Source organism: Heterodontus francisci, chromosome 5 (genome assembly GCF_036365525.1).
Source record: "Heterodontus francisci isolate sHetFra1 chromosome 5, sHetFra1.hap1, whole genome shotgun sequence".
NCBI lineage: Eukaryota > Metazoa > Chordata > Chondrichthyes > Heterodontiformes > Heterodontidae > Heterodontus > Heterodontus francisci.
This window is the reverse complement of record NC_090375.1, coordinates 106,952,401-106,976,171: the sequence shown is the minus strand read 5'-3', so window position 1 is coordinate 106,976,171 and position 23,771 is coordinate 106,952,401. Positions and strand designations below refer to the sequence as shown.

Genomic DNA, 23,771 nt, shown 5'->3' with positions numbered 1-23,771 from the left:
GCATCATCTACATGGGGCACATTTAGTTTTTGGCACTATTTCTGACCAGAACGGAGGTGAGTAGTGGAAATGAGATTTTTTTTATTAGCAGCATGAGATGCATGACAAATTAGTAAAAATGCTATTTCGGCGAAATGGTTGCTAGCTGCAATATTCTTTTACACTCAGTTGCATTTATGGTGTTACATTTAACTTTGTGATATGTGAGCATCGTAAACCTGCCTTTTCAACTCAGGAGAAAACAGAATATGAAAGTCTAATTGGGAACTGACTATAAACAAGTCACAAGGCCAGACTTTTAACAAAATTTGTATTTATATTCCTGGGGTTGTTTTTACACATGGGCAGCTTTATGTAGCTTTTTCCAGAGTGAGAAGTTTTGATTCTGTAAAGGTCTTCGGTGAAAGAATAACCAGAAATCCTGTATTTCAAGAAGTATTTATTGTTGCAATAAAGATACTAAGTTCTCCACAAATGTTTTGCAGGTCTCTGCTAGCATACAAAAAAAGTATCTTAATGCTAAATAAAACATGGGTAGATTAAATCGAGAGAACAAAGTCAAATATAAAAGATCCTGTTCACTCTCATTAAGATTCTCTATACCGTCCCCACACAAACAATTACAGAAGGGATAAGGATTGGCCGAACAGGAAATTTCCCAAGAATGGTTCCATAGTACCATATTACCATTGCTGCCCAACCCTCCCATGTCAATATCAAAGAATTTAGACTTTTTGGGGAGCCAGTTCACTCCTAGAGGGGGATGTGGACATAGGAAACATAGACAAAGCAACTGTGTTAGTGGGGAAAGGTGGATTTTAAATTTGGACATGACTTCATTTGAGTTGGGAACAGGCCTTCTCTTACCCAAGTCCAGGTTTCATATTTTCAGTTCAGGCAAGGGGAAAGAGATGAGTTTTTAAACGACATTGTTTTGGATTCAAGCATTGTATTGCATCATCTTTTATAGGTCTAAAACATATACCTTTAAATTTCTTGCTATTAGTTATGGTTTAATCCTCACAATGTAATTTTTCTCGAATGAGAACAGAAAGTGCCGGAAATACTCAGCAGGTCTGGAGGCATCTGTGTAGATAGAAAGAGTTAATGTTTCAGGTCTGTGACCCTTCATCAGAATTTCACTTCAGAGTTCCAGTATCCGCAGTAATTTGCTCTTAGAATTTTTCCCAATACCTTTTTAGGTTAAAAACTGGCAGCCAAACAGAATTTTAAGAATGTGAGTTTTAAATGAAGATAAGCATACATTTATTCTTCTCATTTCAATGGGCAATGCACCAACTGAAGTTAATGGGGTTGGCACCGTGGATTCAACAGATGCTGTTTGGAAGTAGCAATTTGGATATATTCCAGAGCTTTTCCATAGGTTTTCTTCTGCATAGGAGCTTGTGTTTCATTCAGTGATTTACTGTAGGATTGAGGCTGAAACTGAGAACACAAAGCTACAAGGGAATTATGGGCGCAAAACCACATCCTACCACTCAGTGGCAATGCAACATCGTGCTACTGATTGGTGGCGTAGTGAAATTGCATCTATTAAGAAATAAACAGGTTTTTCGTTGCAGGCAAAATAGGATTGCATTTGATACATTGTTCAATTTCTACTTGAAAAGGTCTATGACTTAAAACATACAAATTTAGATCAATTCACCAGAAATTTAGCATTTAAAAATACAATAGTGTGCTGATGCAAGCCATGAAGGTGCAAGGAATTGGATTCCTTGCGAACAGACAACACAAAAATAAATCACTGTTCAATGTGCCTGTTTACAGAGAAAAAAATTGTTGTGCAATAAGAACATTCCTTGAGTTTACTAAAATGACTATCCAATTGAATCTGCAGTTATATTCAGAGCTGTAAAATTGTCTTCAAACCACCTTAGTGAAAATTACTGTAAATTGGCAGTTGTTAACATTGTTGATACATTCCGATATTCATGACTCAGTCTCTCCTAAACACAAAAAAAATGCAAATTCTTTTCAACAAAAATGGGATAATGCCAATAGTATCAATGAAGGTTGGAGTTCCAAGCTGTAGAAGACCACTTTTGTACTTCCTTCCGAGAACTTAAGGTTTAGGATGAAAATACAAAATGTTTAATAACTCATAAATAGGGCCCGAGCCATTTGCTCACCATGCAAGCTTGATTCGCTCTATCTCAGCATCAAAGACATCCTGAGTTACAATGGCTACCCTGATCAGATAATTTCTGGCTGCATATCACACAAACTTATGAATGGGCCGAAGGCCATCATTTTCAGCCCTGGAAAGTGCCCAGTCTACCTCAAATTACCCTGGAAGGGTAACGTATCCAAAAATTTGAGCAACAAGTAAAGCTGGCTGTTTCGTGCTGCTACTATGCAGTAGCAACACATGTGGTGTTTGCCAGTAACAGGATGCTGCCATCAAGCCAAAAGGACATTCTGCCTATCTTCTTTCTTCTTCTTTGGCCTCCTTGTCTCGAGAGACAATGGGTAAGCGCCTAGAGGTGGTCAGTGGTTTGTGGAGCAGCGCCTGGAATGGCTATAAAGGCCAGTTCTAGAGTGAGACTCTTCCACAGGTGCTGCAGATAATACTGGTTGTCGGGGCTGTTACACAGTTGGCTCTCTCCTTGCACTTGTCTTTTTTCCTGCCAACTGCTAAGTCTCTTCGACTCGCCACTCTTTAGCGCCGCCTTTATGGCTGTCCGCCAGCTCTGGCGATCACTGGCAACTGACTCCCAAGACTTATGGTCAATGTTACAGGACTTCATGTCGCTTTTGCAGACCTCTTTAAAGCGGAGACATGGACGGCCGGTGGCCAGTGACGAGCTCGCTGTACAATGCGTCCTTGGGGATCCTGCCATTTTCCATGCGGCTCACATGGCCAAGCCATCTCAAGCGCCACTGGCTCAGTAGGGTGTATATGCTGGGGATGTTGGTCACCTCGAGGACTTCTGTGTTGGAGATACGGTCCTGCCACCTGATGCCGAGGATTCTTCGGAGGCAGCGAAGATGGAATGAGTTGAGACGTCACTCTTGGCTGACGTACGTTGTCCAGGCCTCGCTGCCATACAGCAAGGTACTGAGGACACAGGCTTGAAACACTCGGACTTCTGTGTTCCGTGTCAGTGCGCCATTTTCCTACACCCTCTTGGCCAGTCTGGACATAGCAGCAGACGCCTTTCCCATGCGCTTGTTGATTTCTGCATCGAGAGACAGGTTACTGGTGATGATTGAGCCTAGGTAGGTGAACTCTTGAACCACTTCCAGAGCATGGTCGCCGATATTGATGGATGGAGCATTTCTGACGTCCTGTCCCATGATGTTCGTTTTCTTAAGGCTGATGGTTAGGCCAAATTCATTGCAGGCAGCTGCAATCCTGTCGATGAGTCTCTGCAGACAGTCTTCTGTGTGGGATGTTAATGCAGCATCGTCAGCAAAGAGGAGTTCCCTGATGAGGACTTTCCGTACTTTGGTCTTCACTCTAAGACAGGCAAGGTTGAACAACGTGCCACCTGATCTTGTGTGGAGGAAAATTCCTCCTACTGAAGACTTGAATGCATGTGAGAGCAGCAGTGAGAAGATGATCCCAAACAGTGTAGGTACAAGATCACAGCCCTGTTTCACACCATTCAGGATAGGAAAGGGGTCTGATGAGGCACCGCTATGCTGAATGTGCCTTTCATATCGTCATGGAATGAGGTGATGATACATAGTAGCTGTGGTGGACATCCGATCTTTGTTAGTCTGAAGAGACCACGTCTGCTGACAAGGTCAAAGGCTTTGGTGAGATCTATGAAAGCAACGTAGAGGGGCATCTGTTGTTTGCAGCATTTCTCCTGTAGCTGGCGAAGGGAGAACAGCATGTCAATGGTGGATCTCTCTGCTTGAAATCCGCACTGTGCCTCAGGGTAGACACGCCTATCACACAAATGAGTAATGTGAGATATGAAATTCAATGCCAGTGTGATGCTAGGTATGTAGGCCATACGTCCCAAAGACTGGCAGATCACATCAAACAACATGTCCCTTCTGTTGTTTGCAGTGAGCAAGGTACGAGCCGTACCCAACCAGCCCGTGCTTCCAAAATTCAAAACGCAGTGTCTAACATTAGATGTGATTCCGCGATTGGACAACATTTTGTTATGCTAGGCCCCCACCTGCCAAGAATGAGGCACATTAATTTTGTCACGAACATTGATTTTTAAACTGTTACTGGAGTGAGGGAAGGACTTGTTGAACAGATCAGCTGTGGCTGGAAAAGACATTTGCATATCAACAGATGGTGTTTGGAAGGGCAATGCAGCCAGTCCGACATTCAACCCACAATGGACTTTTGATCACCAGACGCTGAAGGTGGGGAAGCTCGCATTCCAGGTTGACTGCTAAGATGGCCGATTACACAAACGGATATGGTCAAACCAGCTAGTCACATGTCTAACCTGCTGGGCAACTTGAGTTTTTTGAATTTGTACAAATAGTTTGGGCAGAAAGCGGTTAGCTCCTGGACTGAGATCTCTCCCGTGTCCGCTCCCATCTCTTTCTCACAAGCCTCTGAATCCACTGAAGACACACGAACCCCAAGAGAGAAAAGTCTCCCATAGCGAACAAGGATTAACAAGAATACTGGGTCTCAACAAAAAGCAAGATCTACCTACAATGAAGGAATTCACAGTGAACTCAAAAAGCCATAACAACTCTTCAGATATTGCCTCAAACCTTTCCACTTTTGTATTCTGCTCCTTTCTGCCTCTATTTGCATGTGTGTATCCCGTATGCATGTTCGTGTGGGGTACGGCATGTATCCATAGGCGTTAGCTGGATTAGAGATTAAGTTTAATAAATTTCAACTTTTCTTCTTTAAACCTAAGAAAGCCTATTTGTGCTGGTTTCTTTGCCTTATAATAATACCAGGTGAAGGCTGAAAGGGAACCCTAGGCCCCTTTCTCACCTGGTCATAACAATTTGCTAAATAATCCTCAGTGTGCTAAGAATTATGCTGACAACCAATTTAAGATTGACAGTAGGGCTCGCAGTGTGGTGCATTTGCATGTACTGGAAGCTAGGCCCTGTTCTTTGCAGACCGAAAGATTATGTACAAACATTGCACCTGTTTCAGCTGAACAAAATAAGCGACAGCCATTCGCTGCTTCATTTCTCAGGGCAATGCCTTGACCAGAGTCAAGCTGCCTGGTTTTAATTTTAAACAAAGCTTGGCAGTTAACTGTCAGTCACCGTAAACTGGCGCATTCGCCATGTCAACACCTCTACCGGAGTTCACTTGCCAACCAATCAACACTCTCTTCTCATGCAGTATAAGTTGTTGTTTTCCCTTACATTATTTATTCTTGCGATTATCCTGATGAGTGCAAGACGAAAAGCTTCGACAACATGTCTCTATTTTCAGCAATACTCAAGTTCTGTACTACTAAATGAATATTTAATAATAGTCATAGTCTCTTATATACGGGCTTAAGTTTACATAAAATAACCAAACATTGTAAAGTTTTTCCATACGTTTCATTTTAGTGAGAACTCACCCATTTCAAACAGTATCAATCAAGGAGAAGACACACCTCATTACCAATTACAAGGATCTTGAATGTAGCTGTGAAACTTCTGTCATCCACATACCCAACCAGCAGTTCCATGAGATTAAGACCAGGATATTAAATCAATTGAGTAATATTCTTTCTTATTTTAAAATTGCATTCAAAATTATGAAAAAGATTGCCATTGTTATAAATAAATTTCTATACATAAAACATTTGAGGAAGAAAGGCAGAATAACTGATTTTTTTTAAACCACAGATTTTCCAACAGTGTGCAGGAGCAAACAGAAGATGTGTACAAAAAGAAAGCAGCATGCTGTCCTGTGCAGAGCAGCAGCCAAGACGAAAATGATGACTCTTCCCTTCTAAAGCTTTGGAGCCTGCAGAAGCAGATATGAGCACACTCATCTCACTTGCCCTGAACTGATTGCCAAAGTTCATATTATGTAGCCATTTCATGAAGAGGGTTCTGGCCTTGGGTGCTGTTTTGAACACACAAAAATATTCTTGGTAGCCAGTAATTTTATGATCATCAGTCAATGGATCTTTCTTCCCTTATATGCTGTGTCTAAATCATGTATTTAGCAGAGTCCAGAACTGTAGCTTTTTTTCTAAAACATTTATCACAATTCATTGCATAACCAGCTCTCAATATAAAAACAAAAATAGAGGATACTCAGTAACAAACGAGCATCTATATCCTATGTCACAACAGCCTCATAACTCAAAGGTATTCATGGAATAGTCTGTTCGTATCATTTATTTTCTTTTAAAAAAGGGCACTCCAATTTTTGAGCCATCACTGAATTTCAAAGTTTAAACTTTTTAAACTAGTTCCACAAGCAGCTATAAAACATGCAGCCATTGCTGCAGCAGCCACTTTCAAAGAACCGAACCATCAATATAAGACATATCTGACAAGGCTGGTAATACTCATCTCAAGGAAACAGCTGGAAGTGGCAACTGAAGAACATTAATCATGGCATAATTTTATGGAATACATTTCAAGAACATTTATTTCACAATTATGAGGTTACCAACAGCATATAAATTTTAATGACATTTTATGAAATCTGTAAAAGTAAACAGTACGATATTCAATACTGGCATATAACCACTATCATGCATAAATACAATGTCTGCCCTATTACCTAATGTACTTTTCGTCTCCTTATGCAGAGTTTAAAATAATTTTTTTTTTTAAATTCAAGTGAACCTAGCCCAAATACAGTAGTGATTGTTTAAACCAAGTTTCAAGCTTATAACAGTTGCCTGAAGTCTCCAGTTACTTTTGCAGAATGTTTTCAGTTATTATTACTATATAGGATTTCCTATTTGAGAATTAGTAGACTTGTACATATTAACAGTATATTTATCATTTAGAAAACTGTTCCTGTAAGCTTTCCTAGGAGAGTGAGAATAGCCTCCTGATGTAGGTGAACAACTGCTTCATTCTTCCTTTCAGTGCTAAGATGACTTAGGTTGAGCATCATGACAATTTTACCACTTTTTGACATGCAGCTCAGATTCAGTATACTGGAAGATTTGTAAGACTTGTTCTATCCTGTACGGTCCCACACAGGCAAAGTTACTTCAGACGCTGAACAATCACCGCATTGAGCAATTTGGCCTCTTGCAGTGTCTGCTCTTCATCTGCCAGCTCTTTATTTGGGAAAGTGGTCATCAATACAAAGGAGGAATTAGCAAAGATAGGACAGTGTTGGATAATAAATTGACGAATATCACTGATCCTGTAATTAAAACAAAGCACTTTGATTAACTCACATGAGACTCCTCATTGAGATTCAAAAACTGTCAAAAGGATTGATGGAAAACAAATGCAACTTTGATCTCTAAAATGTTCTAAAATATCCATTATACCCAAGTATTTGACATTCAAGGCAAAGCAGTTGGAGTAGGGATTGTGAACACTCTCTGTTCACCTCCAAAACATTGATCAGAATTGTCAGAGCCGGCAGGGAGAACAACCTTAGGGTCCTGAACAAAATATGTATTGGTAATCCAAATGCACTACAAAATGCATGAGTGCATAGCATAAAATTACCATTTTCTCAAGGGCGTTGCACCCTTCATATTGTGCAGGAGCAGGCAGGTCAAATAGGTGACATCACATATTAAAAAACTGCACTACTATCAGTCTCATGAAAAGGGACTAAAGGGACGACTGTAGTGGGGACACAAAATATCACAATAGCGTAAAGGGAAAAGGAGAAATTTATTTTGAGTCTGGGGCAGTGACATATTGTTGTGTCATAGTAAACAGAGTTTACTTGCACCTAAACAGCTGGTTTGGGAGTGGGTGAAGAGGATACTGGATGCAGAGTGGAAAGATATTCCATTCTCCAGTACTGAAATCCCTCAATTAGAGCAACTTTTCCACATTTGGGGCACATATTTTGGCATACAATGTGTACACAGGGCGAAATAAAGGCATGCCTGATATTTGAGGCAGTCAGTTCATTGCTTAAAAACTACTAGAAGGAAATGTCCATTAATTATTTGATAAAGTAATGTGATAAAATAGTTATTCAAGTAACTTGTTCAGATCATTAAACAGCATAATCAGAGGTATAACTTGGATACAAACAACCTCTGAACAAGATTTAATAAACTTCTTTCATTTGAGAATATAAAACAGATTAATAGACAAGTTCCTAGACATCATCTGTTATTATAAAAACAACAAATTACAGATGCTGCAAATGGCAGAACTTACAGACGCACGTTGTACGGCAAATATGAACACAATTAACGCACGTGTTTTAAGGGTGCACGGTGTTTTTGAATAGTTTTCAAATGTAAAATAACTTCCATCCCCTCTCCTCGAGGAAACAAATCTTCTTCACCATGCTATGAACTGTAAGTGGGTAGAGGATATGACCTGGGAATTGGGAGAAATGCTACCATCTATGAAACAGAGACTGATTATCAACTGTTAGCCAATGCTCTGTGATCGACTGTTTCTGACGAGCAACGGCTCATCATAATCATCATTGCTTGAATCTTGTGGAAGTTTCTGGGAATAGGGAGGAGACATACAGGAAACAAAGGCCCAGATTTAGTGTTAATAACAGCGATGCTGTCAGTGCTCACTGTTATTTTGGAGTAAATTGGACAACCACCTCTAGACTGCTGATGCAGTTAAACGCAGAAATCTGGAAGTTGCTGTCCGAGTTGCCCTACTCCTTCACAGGCTATGCGATAACAGAACCTGGCCAATAGACTCGGCATTGAAATACATGCAACTGCATGAGACTGGGGTACTTCGGGCTGGTGTAGTCAGAAATAAGCGAATTTTTAAAGGCATGATAAGTGATAATTACTTAGAAACAACCAATGGCCCTGAAAATTTTATTTAGAAGCGTGGAGCCTCATTCCTTTGGAAGTTAATTTTTGTTGGAGATTTTAGTTTTTTTTCCCCTTTTCTGTTCGTCTCATCTTTCTATCCTATTTGTCTTTCCACTCGATTTAAATCTAATTTATACTTCCTGGTTTATACTCTGTGGGCAGAATTTTACTGTCTTTGAAAGCTTTATGCCATTGGGAACAAACACAGGTCCTGACCCCAATGGTGTCAGCTGACCACATGACTGCGATCTTATGAGAGGTAGTCAATTAAGAGGCTTTCTCCTCCCTCACCATCCAATTAAGGACAGTGGGTGGGTTCCCAAGATGGGAAACCCAGCGGGCTCGAAACTCTGGATGACTGTAGCCACACCAGGAGAAGTGGGCGCTGCTGAGGCAGGCAGACCACGAGCGCACCTCTACTCGGAGATGCTCGCTGCAACATTCCAAAAATTTAAAACTGAGTCAGGGCCACTGCTTTCAGGCCATCAGCATGGAGGGGGAAGCCCTCCATAGGATGGTCTATGGCCACTGTCCATGGGCATGGCCCTCTCATCCTAATGGCTCCATGCTGGGGTGATTAAGAGGAGGTGCCATTGGCTCTCTGGCCTGCTGCCGGGAGGCAGCTGCCATTTACCTGCCAGGCTCCTGCCTCATCAGGGGGTCTGTCCACAAATCGGGAAGATCCGGGCGGCACCACAACCATTTCTCCAATTGGCCCTTTAATAAGCCTAATTAACTGCCTGCCACTGCTGGGTGGCCAGCCACTGTCGCGTTGACCACGCCTCCAACAAGATCGCACAGAGGGGGGAATGTGCTGGTTATCCGACCAGACAAACCTACTTTTAAAATTTTTTTCCTGGGATGTGAGCATCGCTGGCAAGGCCAGCATTTATTGCCTGTCCCTAACTGCCCTCGAGAAGGTGGTATTGAGCCGCCTTCTTGAACTGCTGCAAGTCATCTGGTGTAGGTACACCAACATTTCTGCTAGGAAGGGAGATCCAGAATTTTGACCCAATGACATTGGGGGAATGGTGGTATATTTCCAAGTAAGGATGATGTGTGACTTCGGGGTTTGGTGGGGGGGCGTGGGGGGCGGGGTGGAATCTTGCAGGTGGTGGCATGCCAAGGCTCCTGTTGCACTTGTCCTTCTAGGTGGTAGAGGTCGTGAATTTGGAAGGTGCTGTCAAAGACGGTTTGTTAGTTGCTGCAGTACATCTTGTAGAAGGTACATACTGCTGCCACTGTGTGACAGTGGTGGAGGGAGTGAATGTTTAAGTTAGTGGATAAGGTGCTGATCAAGTGGCTGCTTCGCCCTGGATAGTGTTGAAATTCCTGAGTGTTGTTGGAGCTGCACTCATCCAGGCAAGTGGAGAGTATTCCATCACACTCCTGACCTGTGCCTTGTAAATGGTGGACAGGCTTCTGGGAGTCAGGAGGTGAGATAGTCGCTGCAGAATTCCCAGCCTCTGACCTGCTCTTGCAGCCACAATATTTATGTGGCTGGTCCAGTTAAGTTTCTGGTCAATGGTAACCCCCAGGATGTTGATAGTGGGAGGTGGTTCAGTGATGATAACGCCGCTGAATGTCAAGGGCAGACGGTTAGATTCTCTTTTGTTGGAGATGGTCAATGCCTGGCACGTGTGTGGCGCGAATGTCACTTGCCACTTATCAGCCCAAGCCTGAATGTTGTCCAGGTCTTGCTGCACGGGAACACGGACTGCTTCTGTATCTGAGGAGTTCCGAATGGTGAATACTACAATCATCAATTAACATCCCCACATCTGATCTTAGGAACTCCTACTGGGGCTTAGATGTTTGGCCTCCAACAACCATCTTCCTTTGTGCTAGACATGACTCCAACCAGTGGAGAGTTTTCCCCTTCATTCCCACTGACTCCATTTTTGTTCGGGCTCCTTGATGTCATACTTGTCAAATGCTGCCTTGATGTCAAGGGCAATCACTCTCACCTCACCTCTTGAATTCAGCTCTTTTGTCCATGTTTGGACCAAGGCTGTAATGAGGTCTGGAGCCAAGTAGCCCTGGCAAAACCAAAACTGAGCGTTGGTTCTCAGACTAAACCACTCTGCTCTTCACACATTCTTAAAATCTCCCATCAGAGGATGTATGCAGGTGTTCATGTGAACAGACAAATGGCAGATGGCCACTTGAGCAAAGGAATCATGACTGGATGCCAGATACTTACTATACTGCATACCTCATTTTAAAGGCATACTTAGCTTGGACCCAAAGTGTGATAATCTAACAAAGGTATAGTGTACATTTAATACCCTACTAGATTCATAGCCTACTGCATTTTGTTATTTTTAAACAAAGCCAATGTTTTGTAGGCAAACATAGCAACCAATTTTCCCCAGCCAGGTCCCACAAACAGCAAATATAGATAAGTGACCAGTTAATCTGCTTTGGTAGTGCTAGTTAAAGGATAAACTTTAGCAAGGTCATCAGAACTCCTTGCTTTTCTTCAAATAGTGCTACAGGATCTTTTACTTACAGATAGTGAGGATGTTTAATGGCCAATTCCAAAGACATCAATGCAGAACTGCCTCAGTGCTGTACTGGAGTATCATCCCTGATTATGTACTAATGTCCTGTAGTGTTGCTTGCATCCATAATCTTGGTTGCAAAAGTGCTACGACGAAGCTAAATTGCAGGTTAGGTATCACAGCTATTAGTATGCTTGTGGATGTGTGTGAACACATGAAAAGGGACACTGCGGTATCATAAAGTGAGACCCATATCATTTCTTACCTATGAGCTTGATTGAATTTCTGCACCAAACGACTTCCATCTGCTAGACGAATCTGAATGTTGGTTGTTGGCTCAGAATCATTTATATTCACAATATTAACAAAATATTTGAACTCCTCTTCAGGAGAAGATGGTGTACTAACTATTGTTGGAGTAGGGCTATGCAAAAGGGAGAAAAGCGTACAATTCATCATTGCCAAAAGTAAAGACATTGCCTAGTTTAGCTATAACATGGGAAACAATACACTAGAAAAACTATATTTATCATCTATTTCAAGCACTTCAAATACTGAATTTATTCTTTCAAATACTGTTAATTCCCAAGTCTAGGTCAATCTTACTTCAAATTAATACCCCATCTACAACCTTAAACATTCATGCTGTCCACTATCAATTTACCATATCTGCAGTTTGTACCATCTAAAAGATACAGTGCAGCAACTCACCAAGCCGTCTTCAACAGCACCCCCCAAACCTGCAAGCTCCACCCACAGAAGGACAAGGACAGCAGACACAAGGAAACATCACCACCTCCAGGTCACACATCATCCTGACTTAGAAATACATCGCCATTCCTCCATAGCCGCTGCGACAAAATCCTGGAACTCGCTACCTAACAGTATTTTGGGAGTACCTTTACCACATGGACTGCAGCAGTTCAAGGCGACAGCTCACCATTACCTTCTCAATGGTAATTTGGGATGGTCAATAAGTGCTGGCCTTGCAGGCAATGCTCACATTTCACGAGTGAATGAAAGAAACATTTGTTGTTGAGAATGGATAAAGATCTGCTCTCACATCCACCAATGCTCCCTTTTTGCCAGCTTTTGGTTGCAGCAGCTTTTTCAGAAGCGGAGAGTGCGGAGCGAACTATCAGCTGGGAGGTCAGTTTCAGTAAAGTTAATTCCCTTTTGTTTCAGAGGACCAGGGGACTGCTGGGTAAGTCAAAACCTAAATATTTGGGCAGTGGCTGAACCCGAGACACTACACGTGTAGTGTCTCCCACCCACCCTCCTCCTCTAACCAAAAAAAAAGGACTATGGTGTGTTGATAAGGTAAACTTTTTATTTTATTTCTTCTGTATCGTGTGATTGGTAAAAATTTACTTCCTTCTTTTACTTTTTTGACTTATCTATTAATTGGTTATTTGAAAAAGACCACAGCAGAGAAGAATCAAAGTATTTAGCTCATAAATTTATATAAATTAATAAAGTAATGAACTAAGTAGAAATGGCTGGGCAGGTGATGTGCTGTAGCTGTATGATGTGGGAGCTGGCTGATCCCATTGTGAACGGCAGGGACCACTTCTGCGGGAGGTGCACCCAACTCCAGCTCCGAGAACCGCGTTAGGGAACTGGAGCTGGATGAACTTCGGATCATTCGGGAGGCGGAGGGGGTTATTGAGAGGAGTTATGGGGAGGTAGTCACACCTCAGGTAAGAGAAGTAGGTAGATGGGTTACCGTCAGGGGAAGGAGAGGGAACCAGCAGGCAGTGCAGGGATCCCCTGTGGCCGTTTCCCTCAACAACAGGTATACCGTTTTGGATACTGTTGGGGGGGACGACTTACCAGGGGTAAGCAATGGGGTACAGGTCTCTGGCACAGAGTCTGTCCCTGTTGCTCAGAAGGGAAGGGGGAAGAGGAGCAGAGCATTAGTCATTGGGGACTCCATAGTTAGGGGAACAGATAGGAGGTTCTGTGGGAACGAGAGAGACTCATGGTTGGTGTGTTGCCTCCCAGGTGCCAGGGTTCGTGATGTCTCGGATCGTGTTTTTGGGATCCTTAAGGGGGAGGGGGAGCAGCCCCAAGTCGTGGTCCACATAGGCACCACGACATAGGTAGGAAGAGAGATGGGGATTTAAGGCAGAAATTCAGGGAGCTAGGGTGGAAGCTTAGAGCGAGAACAAACAGAGTTGTTATCTCTGGGTTGTTGCCCGTGCCACATGCTAGCGAAGCGAGGAATAGGGAGAGAGAGGAGTTGAACACGTGGCTGCAGGGATGGTGTAGGAGGGAGGGTTTTGGTTTCCTGGATAATTGGGGCTCTTTCTGGGGTAGGTGGGACCTCTACAAACAGGATGGTCTTCACCTGAACCAGAGGGGTACCAATATACTGGGGGGGTAGATTTGCTAGTGCTCTTCGGGGGGGGTTTAAACTAATTCAGTAGGGGGATGGGAACCTAAATTGTAGTTCCAGTGTACAGGATGTTGAGAGTAGTGAGGTCAGGGATAAGGTTACAAGGACGCAAGAGGGCACTGGCAAGCAAGAACTTGGTTTAAAGTGTGTCTACTTCAACGCCAGGAGCATCCGGATAAGGTGGGTGAGCTTGCAGCATGGGTTGGTACCTGGGATCTCGATGTTGTGGCCATTTCGGAGACATGGGTAGAGCAGGGACAGGAATGGATGTTGCAGGTTCCGGGATTTAGATGTTTCAGTAAGAACAGAGAAGATGGTAAAAAAGGGGGGGGTGTGGCATTGTTAATCAAGGAGAGTATTACGGCGGCAGAAAGGACGTTTGAGGACTCGTCTACTGAGGTAGTATGGGCCGAGGTTAGAAACAGGAGAGGAGAGGTCACCCTGTTGGGAGTTTTCTATAGACCTCCGAATAGTTCCAGAGATGTAGAGGAAAGGATAGCGAAGATGATTCTCGACAGGAGCGAGAGTAACAGGGTAGTTGTTATGGGGGACTTTAACTTTCCAAATATTGACTGGAAATACTATAGTTAGAGTACTTTAGATGGGTCAGTTTTTGTCCAGTGTGTGCAGGAGGGTTTTCTGACACAGTATGTAGACAGGCCAACCAGGGGCGATGCCACATTGGATTTGGTACTGGGTAATGAACCCGGCCAGGTGTTAGATTTAGATGTAGGTGAGCACTTTGGTGATAGTGATCACAATTCGGTTAGGTTTACCTTAGCAATGGGCAGGGACAGGTGTATACCACAGGGCAAGAATTATAGCTGGGGGAAAGGAAATTATGATGCGATTAGGCAAGATTTAGGATGCGTAGGATGGGGAAGGAAACTGCAGGGGATGGGCACAATCGAAATGTGGAGCTTATTCAGGGAGTAGCTACTGCGTGTCCTTGATAAGTATGTACCTGTCAGGCAGGGAGGAAGTTGTCGAGCGAGGGAGCCGTGGTTTACAAAAGAAGTTGAAGCGCTTGTCAAGAGGAAGAAGAAGGCTTATGTTAGGATGAGACGTGAAGGCTCAGTTAGGGCGCTTGAGAGTTACAAGCTAGCCAGGAAGGATCTAAAGGGAGAGCCAAGAAGAGCGAGGAGAGGACACGAGAAGTCATTGGCGGATAGGATCAAGGAAAACCCTAAGGCATTCTATAGGTACATCAGGAATAAAAGAATGACTAGAGTTAGATTAGGGCCAATCAAGGATAGTAGTGGGAAGTTGTGTGTGGAATCAGAGGAGATAGGGGAAGCGTTAAATGAATATTTTTCGTCAGTATTTACAGTAGAGAAAGAAAATTTTGTCGAGGAGAATACTGAGATACAGACGACTAGGCTAGATGGGATTGAGGTTCACAAGGAGGAGGTGTTAGCAATTTTGGAAAGTGTGAAAATAGATAAGTCCCCTGGGCCAGATGGGACTTATCCTAGGATTCTCTAGGAAGACAGGGAGGAGATTGCAGAGCCTTTGTCCTTGATCTTTATGTCGTCATTGTCGACAGGAATAGTGCCGGAAGACTAGAGGATAGCAAATGATGTCCCCTTGTTCAAGAAGGGGAGTAGAGACAGCCCTGGTAATTATAGACCTGTGAGCCTTACTTCGGTTGTGGGTAAAATGTTGGAAAAGGTTATAAGAGATAGGATTTATAATCATCTTGAAAAGAATAAGTTCATTAGAGATAGTCAGCACGGTTTTGTGAAGGGTAGGTCGTGCCTCACAAACCTTATTGAGTTTTTTGAGAAGGTGACCAAACAGGTGGATGAGGGTAAAGCCGTTGATGTGGTGTATATGGATTTCAGTAAGGCGTTTGATAAGGTTCCCCACGGTAGGCTATTGCAGAAAATACGGAAGTATGGGATTGAAGGCGATTTAGTGCTTTGGATCAGAAATTGGCTAGCTGAAAGAAGACAGAGGGTGGTGGTTGATGGCAAATGTTCATCCTGGAGTTCAGTTACTAGTGGTGTACCGCAAGGATCAGTTTTGGGGCCACTGCTGTTTGTCATTTTTATAAATGACCTGGATGAGGGTGTAGAGGGTGCGTTAGTAAATTTGCGGATGACACGAAGGTCGGTGGAGTTGTGGATAGTGCCGAAGGATGTTGTAGGTTACAGAGGGACATAGATAGGCTGCAGAGCTGGGCTGAGAGATGGCAAATGGAGTTTAATGCGGAGAAGTGTGAGGTGATTCACTTTGGAAGGAGTAACAGCAATGCAGAGTACTGGGCTAATGGGAAGATTCTTGGTAGTGTAGATGAGCAGAGAGATCTTGGTGTCCAGGTACATAAATCCCTGAAAGTTGCCACCCAGGTTAATAGGGCTGTTAAGAAGGCATATGGTGTGTTAGCTTTTATTAGTAGGGGGATCGAGTTTCGGAGCCACGAGGTCATGCTGCAGCTGTACAAAACTCTGGTGCGGCCACACCTGGAGTATTGCGTGCAGTTCTGGTCACCGCATTATAGGAAGGATGTGGAAGCTTTGGAAAGGGTGCAGAGGAGATTTACTAGGATGTTGCCTGGTATGGAGGGAAGGTCTTACGAGGAAAGGCTGAGGGACTTGAGGTTGTTTTCGTTGGAGAGGAGGAGGAGGAGAGGTGACTTAATAGAGACATATAAGATAATCAGAGGGTTAGATAGGGTGGATAGTGAGAGTCTTTTTCCTTGGATGGTGATGGCAAACATGAGGGGACATAGCTTTAAGTTGAGGGGTGATAGATATAAGACAGATGTCAGAGGTAGTTTCTTTACTCAGAGAGTAGTAGGGGCGTGGAACGCCCTGCCTGCAACAGTAGTAGACTCGCCAACTTTAAGGGCATTTAAGTGGTCATTGGATAGACATATGGATGAAAATGGAATAGTGTAGGTCAGATGGTTTCACAGGTCGGCGCAACATCGAGGGCCGAAGGGCCTGTACTGCGCTGTAATGTTCTATGTTTCTATGTTAGAAGCCATGAGATATCAAACAAGTAGAACACTCTGGTTGATGGTTCACCCTTCTTGTAAGGGTTGAACCCTTAGAAATTGCTCACTGTGGCACCAGGAACACCAGCAAAGGGATGGCCATGGGATAAATCTCAGAAAAGGGAAGGTGAAAGGTACATTCGATGTTAACTATCCCACACAGAGAACGTTTAGAATGTGCTGCCCAGCTTGTGGTCTTAAAAACAAAATCCAGATTTGAGCCTTTATTTACCGATGTCAACTGTATATATCTTTTCAAGGGCTAAAAGCTTGGTAGGCTTGTTGCCATTTTGATTTTTAGTTTACACAAGAGTAGTTTGTAAACAGGCATGCTTAAATCCAGTAAATGATGACATTTTCAATTGGCAAACCTACTGCATGGACCATCAAGCCACCTTATACTCATTTCCCTACCTTCCCAGTTTCTGTCCATCTCCAGAAAATGCCTTGAACTTCAATTTGTGCTTCAAATATTCTTCACTTCTGTGGTCCTCCATATCCAAACTTACTTGATTTCCATGGACCAATTTTTGCAGCTCAACGGGAATCTCGCTGGAAGGAACAATGCACACAAAAACACGACTAAATAAAATGAAATTTAAACAACAGGCTTAGAGCGGTTGTATAAATGCAAAAAGGGAATAAAGTTAGAATGCATGATTGAGGAGCAGGAAAGAGGGCAAGGGAAGATGGAAGGAGTGGAGTAGGAAAGGAGGGTAGAAGAACTGAAAGGACAAGAGGAAGGATAGGAGAAGAAAAAAAAGGATGAAGGGGAGAATCAGTAGAGCAAGAGGAAAACTAAAACAGCTGTGAGAATTAGTGTGTACAAGACAGACAGCAAGCAATAGTGGAGAGAGGTAGACTTAACACAGAGCATGTGCAAGATACAGACAGTGTACACAATAAACAGATAAGACATGCAAGGCAGAGACCAAATTGCACAGATTATATTTCTGCTCTGAGTAAAGCTCTGAAGATTCAATCTGCTTTTGTACTGTGTTCAAGCCTGTCTCAAAGTAACAGCTCATTGAAAACACGTCAGTGAATTTATTGCAAAAAATATTCAAGTAATTTGGATTACCTTTTGAAAAGTCAGCATTAAGGTATTAATAGCATCTTACCCTCTGCTAATGGATTCCAGAAACTCAGCATTTGTGGGGTCTGAGTAGGTTCGGAGTTCTCCATCATCCAGACTGAAGCCATTTTTCCATAGCTTCAGCAAAATCTGAACCTATCAAGAATAACACACATATTTCACACAAGTTGATCAGAAAAGAACACAAGGGCATATAAATTAATGAGCAAGTCTATTCATCACGATCTCTTCCATATTTAAAAAAAGCAGAAAAATAATTTGATTAGCTTTGCTTTCTTTCGTTGATAAACAGTAGGCTGCACTAAAAGTTGATAAGTCACCGGGACTGGATGAGATGCTTCCAAGAATACTGAAGAAAGTAAGGATGGGAATTGGGGCGCACTGTCCATAATCTTCCAATCCTCCTTAGATACCGGCACAGTTTAAAAGTACAGCAAGGAGGAGTGAGACTGGCATAGTTTAAAAGTGCAGCGGCAGCGGGAAGGAGTGAGATTGAGTGGGACCGGCACAGGGAGCGGAGAGCAGTCAGACTGTGTGAGAGCAGTCCAGGCATGTGGAATTTTGAAAAAAAAGTCAACAGTGACATCACAGGAAAGCTGCAAGGTGATTGATTGGTGAGTAACTGCTGTTAGGGAATAGCTCTAAATAGCTGGCTTCGTAACTAAGGTAAGAAAGGTCTACAGTTTATTTTCATATATAGTAGGTGGTGTCTTTTAGGGAGTTCTGTAGTAATGAGGACCAGGGAAGAAGGGCCAAAGAGTAACTGATATTAAGCATCTTCCAAAAGGTTTAATTTAAAGAGTTAAGTCATGGCAGGAGAGCTCAAAGTCACGGTGTGCTCCTCGTGCTCTATGTGGGAAGACGGGAACATTTCCAGTGCCTGGGACCAGCATGTGTGCAGGAAGCGTCTCCAGCTGCAGCTCCTGGAAGCCTGGGTTTCAGAGCTGGAGCGGCAGCTGGGACACTGTGGAGCATCCGCAAGGCGGAAAGTGTCGTGGATAGCACGTATAGAGAGGTGGTCACACCACAGGCTTAGACTCCACAGGCAAGAAGGGAATGGGTGACCACCAGGCACAGCAAGAGGACTAGGCAGGCATTGCAGGAATTTCCTGCGGCTATTCCCCTGCAAAACAGATATGCTGCTTTGGATACTGTTGGGGGGAATGGCCTCTCAAGGGAAAGCAGCAACAGCCAAATTCGTTGCACCACGGTTGGCTCTGCTGCACAGGGGAGGAGTAAAAACTGTGGGAATGCAATAGTTATAGGGGATTCAATTGCAAGAGGAATAGATAGGCGTTTCTGTGGCCGCAAACGAGACTCCAGGATGGTATGTTGCTTCCCTGGTGATGGGGTCAAGGATGTCTCAGAGCAGTTACAGGACATTCTGAAGGGGGAGGGTGAACAGCCAGTGGTCGTGGTACACATTGGTACAAACAACGTAGGTAAAAAAAAAGGATGAGGTCCTAAAAGCAGAATATAGGGAGTTAAGGAGGAAGTTGAAAAGTAGGACCTCAAAAGGTAGTGATCTCAGGATTACTAATCAGTGCCAGGTGCTAGTCAGAATAGAAATAGCAAGATATACCAGATGAATACGTGGCTGAAAAGATGGTGTGAAGGGGAGGGTTTTAGATTCCCGGGGCATTGGGACCGGTTCTTGGGGAAGCACAAACTGGACAGGTTACACCTGGGCAGGACCGGGACTGATGCCCTAGGGGAAGTATTTACTAGAGTGGTTGGGGAGGGTTTAAACTAAAATGGCAGGGGGATGGGAACCTTTGCAAGGAGTCAAAGGAGGGGGGGATCAAAGACAAGAACAAAAGACAGTAAGGGGAATAAGAAAAGTGATGGGCCAGAATCAAACAGGGCCACAGTGAAAAATAGTGGGAAGGGGATAAGTAATGTTAAAAGGACAAGCCTTAAGGCTTTGTGCCTTAACGCGCAGAGCATTCGCAATAAAGTGGATGAATTAATCACGCAAATAGATGTAAACGGGTATGATATAGTCAGAATTACGGAGACATGGCTGCAGGGTGACCAGAGAGGGGAAATGAACATCCAGGGGTATTCAGTATTTCGGAAGGACAGACAAAAAGTAAAAGGCGATGGAGTTGCATTGCTGGTTAAAGAGGAAATTAATGCAATAGTGAGGAAGGATATTAGCTCTGACGATGTGGAATCTGTATGGGTAGAGCTGAGAAACACTAAGGGGCAACAAACGTTAGTGGGGGTTGTATATAGACCCCCAAACTGTAGTGGTGATGTTGGGAATGGTATTAAACAGGAAATTAGAGAAGCATGCGATAAAGGAATATCTGTAATTATGGGTGACTTTAATCTGCATATAGATTGGGCAAATCAAATTAGTCACAATACCGTAGAGGAGGAATTCATGGAGTGTATATGGGATGGTTTTCTGGACCAATACGTTGAGGAACCAACTAGAGAACAGGCCATCCTAGACTGGGTATTGTGTAATGAGAGAGGAATAATTGTGCAAGACCCCTTGGGGATGAGTGACCATAATATGATAGAATTCTTCATCAAGATGGAGAGCGACGTTGTTGATTCTGAGACTAGGGTCCTGAATCTTAATAAAGCAAACTACCAAGATATGAGGCACGAGTTGGCTATGATGGATTGGGAAACATTACTGAAAGGGATTACAGTGGATAGGCAATGGCAAACATTCAAACAGTGCATGGACGAACTGCAACAATTGTTTATTCCTGTCTGGCGCAAAAGTAAAACGGGAAAGGTAGCCAAACCGTGGCTTACAAGGGAAATTAGAGATGGCATAAGATCCAAGGAAGAGGCATACAAAATTGCCAGAACAACAGACCTGAGGATTGGGAGCAGTTTAGAATTCAGCAAAGGAGGACCAAGGGATTGATTAAGAAGGGGAAAATAGAGTACGAGAGTAAGCTTGCGGGGAACATAAAAACTGACTGTAAAAGTTTCTATAGGTAAAAGATTAAAGAGAAAAAGATCAATGAAGACAAATGTAGGTCCCTTACAGTCAGAAACAGGGGAATTTATTATGGGGAACAAAGAAATAGCTGACCAACTAAATGCATACTTTGGTTCTGCCTTCACAAAGGAGGACACAAATATCATACCAGAAATGTTGGGGAACACAGGGTTTAGTGAGAGAGAAGAACTGAAGGAAATCAGTATTAGTAGAGAAATGGTGTTGGGGAAATTGATGGGATTGAAGGCAGATAAATCCCAGGGCCTGATAATCTACATCCCAGAGTACTTAAGGAAGTGGCCCTAGAAATAGTGGATGCATTGGTGGATATCTTCCAAGATTCTATAGACTCTGGAACAGTTCCTACAGATGGGAGGGTAGCTAATGTAACCCCACTATTTAAAAAGGGAGGTAGAAAGAAAACAGGGAATTATAGACCAGTCAGCATGACGTCGGTAGTGGGGAAAATTCTAGAGTCCATTATCAAAGATTTTATAGCAGAGCACTTGGAGAACAGTGGTAGAATCGGATAAATTCAGCATGGATTTACGAAAAGGAAATCATGCTTGACAAATCTACTAGAATTCTTTGAGGATGTAACTAGTAGAGTTGATGAGGGGGAGCCAGTGGATCTGGTTTATTTGGACTTTCAGAAGGCTTTCGACAAAGTCCCACATAAGAGATTAGTATGTAAAATTAAAGCACAGGGGATTGGGGGTAGTGTATTGCAATGGATAGAAAACTGGTTGGCGGACACGGAACAAAGAGTAGGAATAAATGGGTCTTTTTCCGAATGGCAGGCAGTGACTAGTGGGGTACCGCAGGGATCGGTGCTAGGACTCCAGCTATTCACAATATATATTAATGATTTGGATGAGGGAACTAAATGTAATATCTCCAAATTTGCAGATGACACAACACAGGTGGGAGGATGAGTTGTGAGGAGGATGCAGAGAGGCTTCAGGGTGATTTGGACAAGGTGAGTGAATGGGCTAATGCATGGCAGATGCAGTATAGTGTGGATAAATGTGAGGTTATCCACTTTGGTAGCAAAAACAGGAAGGCAGATTATCTGAATGGCTATAAACAGAGAGGGGAATATGCAGTGAGACCTGGGTGTTCTCGTACATCAGCTGCTGAAGGTAAGCATGCAGGTGCAACAGGTGGTAAAAAAGACAAATGGTGTGTTGGCCTTCATAGCGAGAGGATTCGAGTACAGGAGTAGGGATGTCTTGCTGCAATTATACAGGGCCTTGGTGAGGCCACACCTGGAATATTGTGTGCAGTTTTGGTCTCCTTATCTGAGGAAGGATGTTCTTGCTATTGAGGGAGTGCAGTGAAGGTTTACCAGACTGATTCCCGGGATGGCAGGATTGACGTATGAGGAGAGACTGAGTCGGTTAGGATTATATTTGCTGGAGTTCAGAAGAGTGAGGGGGATCTCAGAGAAACCTATAAAATTATAACAGGACTTGACAGGGTAGATACAGGAAGGATGTTCCCGATGGTGGGGGAATCCAGAACCAGGAGCAAACCTTTTAGGACTGAGATGAGGAGAAATACTTCACCCAGAGAGTGGTGAGCCTGTGGAATTCACTACCACAGAAAGCAGTTGAGGCCAAAACATTGTATGTTTTCAAGAACAAAAGGGATCAAAGGATATGGGGGGAAAGCAGGAACAGGTTACTGAGTTGGATGATCAGCCATGATCATAATGAATGGCGCAGCAGGTTCGAAGGGCCTCCTCCTGCTCCTATTTTCTATGTTTCTATACAGGGGTGGTGCCAGAGGACTGGAGAATTGCAAATGTTACACCCTTGTTTAAGTAGGGTAGAAGGATGAGCCCAGCAACAATAGGTCAGTCAGTTTAACCTCAGTGGTGGGAAAGCTTTTAGAAATGACAATTTGGGACAAAATAAACAAGTTACTAGGTAGTATAAGAGCAAAATACTGCAGATGCTGGAACTCTGAAATGAGAACAGGAAGTGTCTTAGATCTGAAATGTTAACGCTGTTTCTCTCGGCACAGATGCTGCCACACCATTTGGGTATTTCCGGCACTTTCTGTTCTCATTTCACTAGATAGTATAGTTGTATACTCAACCAGGTTCAGACAAGTAAATATAAAAAGTGTAAAATTCTTCTGCGAATGCAGACACAAACATTGCAGGTAAAATCCTAGAATGGGGGAAAGCAACAAATGGAAGCAAGCTCAAGTAATAAAATACAGCTATGCTGTAGGCAATCCTGATGACTTTTTTCAGCCTTTAGTTCTTACTGTTAATTGTATACTAATTGTGTTTAATTGTATGCAGGTGGTGGACATTAACTGGGGGTTCACTTGTGGCTCTATAAACAGACACAGAATAAAACTCTGGTTGGCAGGTTAGGAAGTGTTTGCAATAAATGCTTATAAAAGTGTAAATGCTTATAAAAGTGTGTAAAGATTGTCTTCAGTTCTATCCTTCACCAACTTGCTTTCTGGAATATTAACCCTCAAAACTTACATCCAGGCTAGAATCTTGTTTTTTATCTTGTGAAACATATTCAGATTGTTCTTGTGTTGATGCTCCCAGTCGGTATCCACCACCAGCGAATGGCTATAAAATAAACCAGAAACCTTACAAAAAATCCGAACACATTTATCAGAGTTGTTCTGTATTCATACAAAGTAATGGAAATTTCAAAAACTTTATTCAGTAGGTAACTACATCACCTTATTTCACACTACAATAGGCTGCGAATTCAGTCAGTGGTGAAGCAATCGCGCTCGCCACTGGCCTCAAGGAAAGCTGCCCACAAAGATCTAGTATTTCCCCTTTCCTGACAGCAGTTTAAATTTGGGGACAAGTCACGGGATCTCCAATAATAAAAGCAAAATACT

At 43.1% G+C, this 23,771-nt stretch overlaps 1 protein-coding gene across 5 annotated transcripts in view; it reads right to left on the bottom strand.

Annotated features, from left to right (window-relative positions):
- Positions 1-473: 473 nt before the first annotated feature.
- Positions 474-23,771, bottom strand: part of LOC137369990 (NSFL1 cofactor p47-like) — a 61,448-nt gene continuing 38,150 nt past the window's right edge. For all 5 annotated transcript variants that reach the window (XM_068031872.1, XM_068031874.1, XM_068031877.1 and 2 more), the window contains 5 exons: positions 23,395-23,487; positions 17,946-18,055; positions 17,239-17,376; positions 11,691-11,849; positions 474-7,303 (listed from right to left, as the gene is read on the bottom strand). In XM_068031872.1, the coding sequence (XP_067887973.1) occupies positions 7,141-7,303; positions 11,691-11,849; positions 17,239-17,376; positions 17,946-18,055; positions 23,395-23,487 (663 nt within the window). In that variant the 3' untranslated portion in view covers positions 474-7,140. The remainder of the gene's footprint in view (positions 7,304-11,690; positions 11,850-17,238; positions 17,377-17,945; positions 18,056-23,394; positions 23,488-23,771) is intronic.